At 39.8% G+C, this 1,658-nt stretch overlaps 1 protein-coding gene across 1 annotated transcript in view; it reads left to right on the forward strand.

Moving 5' to 3' along the window:
- LOC117617447 overlaps positions 1–872 on the forward strand; it is a 1,399-nt gene extending 527 nt beyond the window's left edge. The window contains exons 2-3 of the mRNA XM_034346827.1: positions 9–341; positions 451–872. Coding sequence (XP_034202718.1) covers positions 9–341; positions 451–872 — 755 coding nt within the window. The remainder of the gene's footprint in view (positions 1–8; positions 342–450) is intronic.
- The last annotated feature ends 786 nt before the right edge of the window (positions 873–1,658 follow it).

Genomic DNA, 1,658 nt, shown 5'->3' on the forward strand with positions numbered 1-1,658 from the left:
CTTCAAAGATTTTCGTAATCAATTGCTTANGGCTAAACAAGCTGCTAAGGCAGGGGTTCTTTCTTCNCATGCACCTATGGTTGGTATGCTGAGTCAATCCACTCNCTTTGTTTCTTCCCATGCCTTCTCTGGTTCTGGTCATGGTGATGGTCTTCTTCCAACTCCTCAAATGCCTCACACTGGATATATGAGTTCGTATCCTTTTGTTCAATCTTCTTCTCATGCTTTTGGTGATCGNGGCAAATTCTCTGGTTCTAGACCTTTTGGTCATGGTTTTCAAGGCAAGTTTCAAGGTCCTCCTAAGTCTGGTGGTGGTGTTGTTCTTGAGTGTCAAATATATAGTAAGCGAGGTCACATCACATTCTTCTTCCACAATTGAATGTCAGATTTGTGGCAAAAAAGGCCATGGGGCTCTAGATTATTTTCATCGCTCCAACTATGTTTCTCAAGGTTCTTCGCCACNTGCCTCCCTCACTGCCATGACGGCTCAAACTTTTTTCTCTCTTGATTCAGTCTGGATTGCAGACAGTGAGGCAAATCATCACANGGTGCCTCATATGACAACAACGGATTCTGCTTCACATTGCGCCTCTTTAGATCAAGTCAGAANGAAAAATGGGGTAGGTTTGCGCATTGATCATATTGACATAGCTCATATTCCCATTGGTTTGTGCATTGATCATATTGACACAACTCATATTCCCACTGCAACTTCTTCCTCTCTTTCTTTATCTACAGTTTTTCATGTTCCTCCACTCACGAAAAATCTTTTGTATGTGTATCACTTCTGCCGTGATAATAATTGCCCTATGATTTTTGATCAATTTGGATTTTCTATACAGGACAAAGTCACCAACAGGGTTCTCTTCTAAGGCAAGAGTGATCATGGCCTGTATCCCATTCCATGTTCTTTCCCTTCTTCAACTAGTGTAGCCAATAAGCAGCCAAAGATGGCTTTTCTTGGACAACAAATTCACTCCTCGTTGTGGCATAGGTGATTGGGTCATCCAACTAATGAGGTTATTCAATTGTTCACCTTTTTCTAGGAGGCATGATAAGGCAATTCTTCCTTTCTATAGAATTCATAGTGATGTATGGGGGCCTGCCCATTGAATCAGTTGATGGTTATTGATATGGTGTAGGCTTCATTGATGAATATACTGGCTTTCTGTGGTAATATACTCTTTGTGTCAAATAAGAGGTGTTCTCTATATTTCTCAAGTTCTTTGCTTTTATTACCAATCACTTTCATGGCTTAGTGAAGTATTTTCAAAGTGATGGAGGGGGAGAATATATGAGTCATCAGTTTGTGGAATTTTTATCTACTTAAGGCATTGTTCATCAAATCTCATGCCCTTATACACCTTAGCAAAATAGACTTGCTAAAAGAAAAAATAGGCATTTTGTAGAGACTTCAATATAACTCTCTTNACTGAAGCTTCTATGCCTGAAAAATTATGGTTTCATGCAATGCACATTGAGCTTACCTCATTACTCGGATGCCTAGTAAGGTTCTAGCCAATCAATCTCCCTCCGAAACTGCATGANNTAAGATATTTGCGTGTGTTTGGGACTGCTNTTTATCCGTGCTTAAGAGAGACAAATTCTAATAAATTGCAACCTCGTACTGCTACATGTGTGTTCATGGGATATCTTAT

The sequence above is a fragment of the Prunus dulcis genome, chromosome 1 (genome assembly GCF_902201215.1).
Source record: "Prunus dulcis chromosome 1, ALMONDv2, whole genome shotgun sequence".
Taxonomy (NCBI): domain Eukaryota; kingdom Viridiplantae; phylum Streptophyta; class Magnoliopsida; order Rosales; family Rosaceae; genus Prunus; species Prunus dulcis.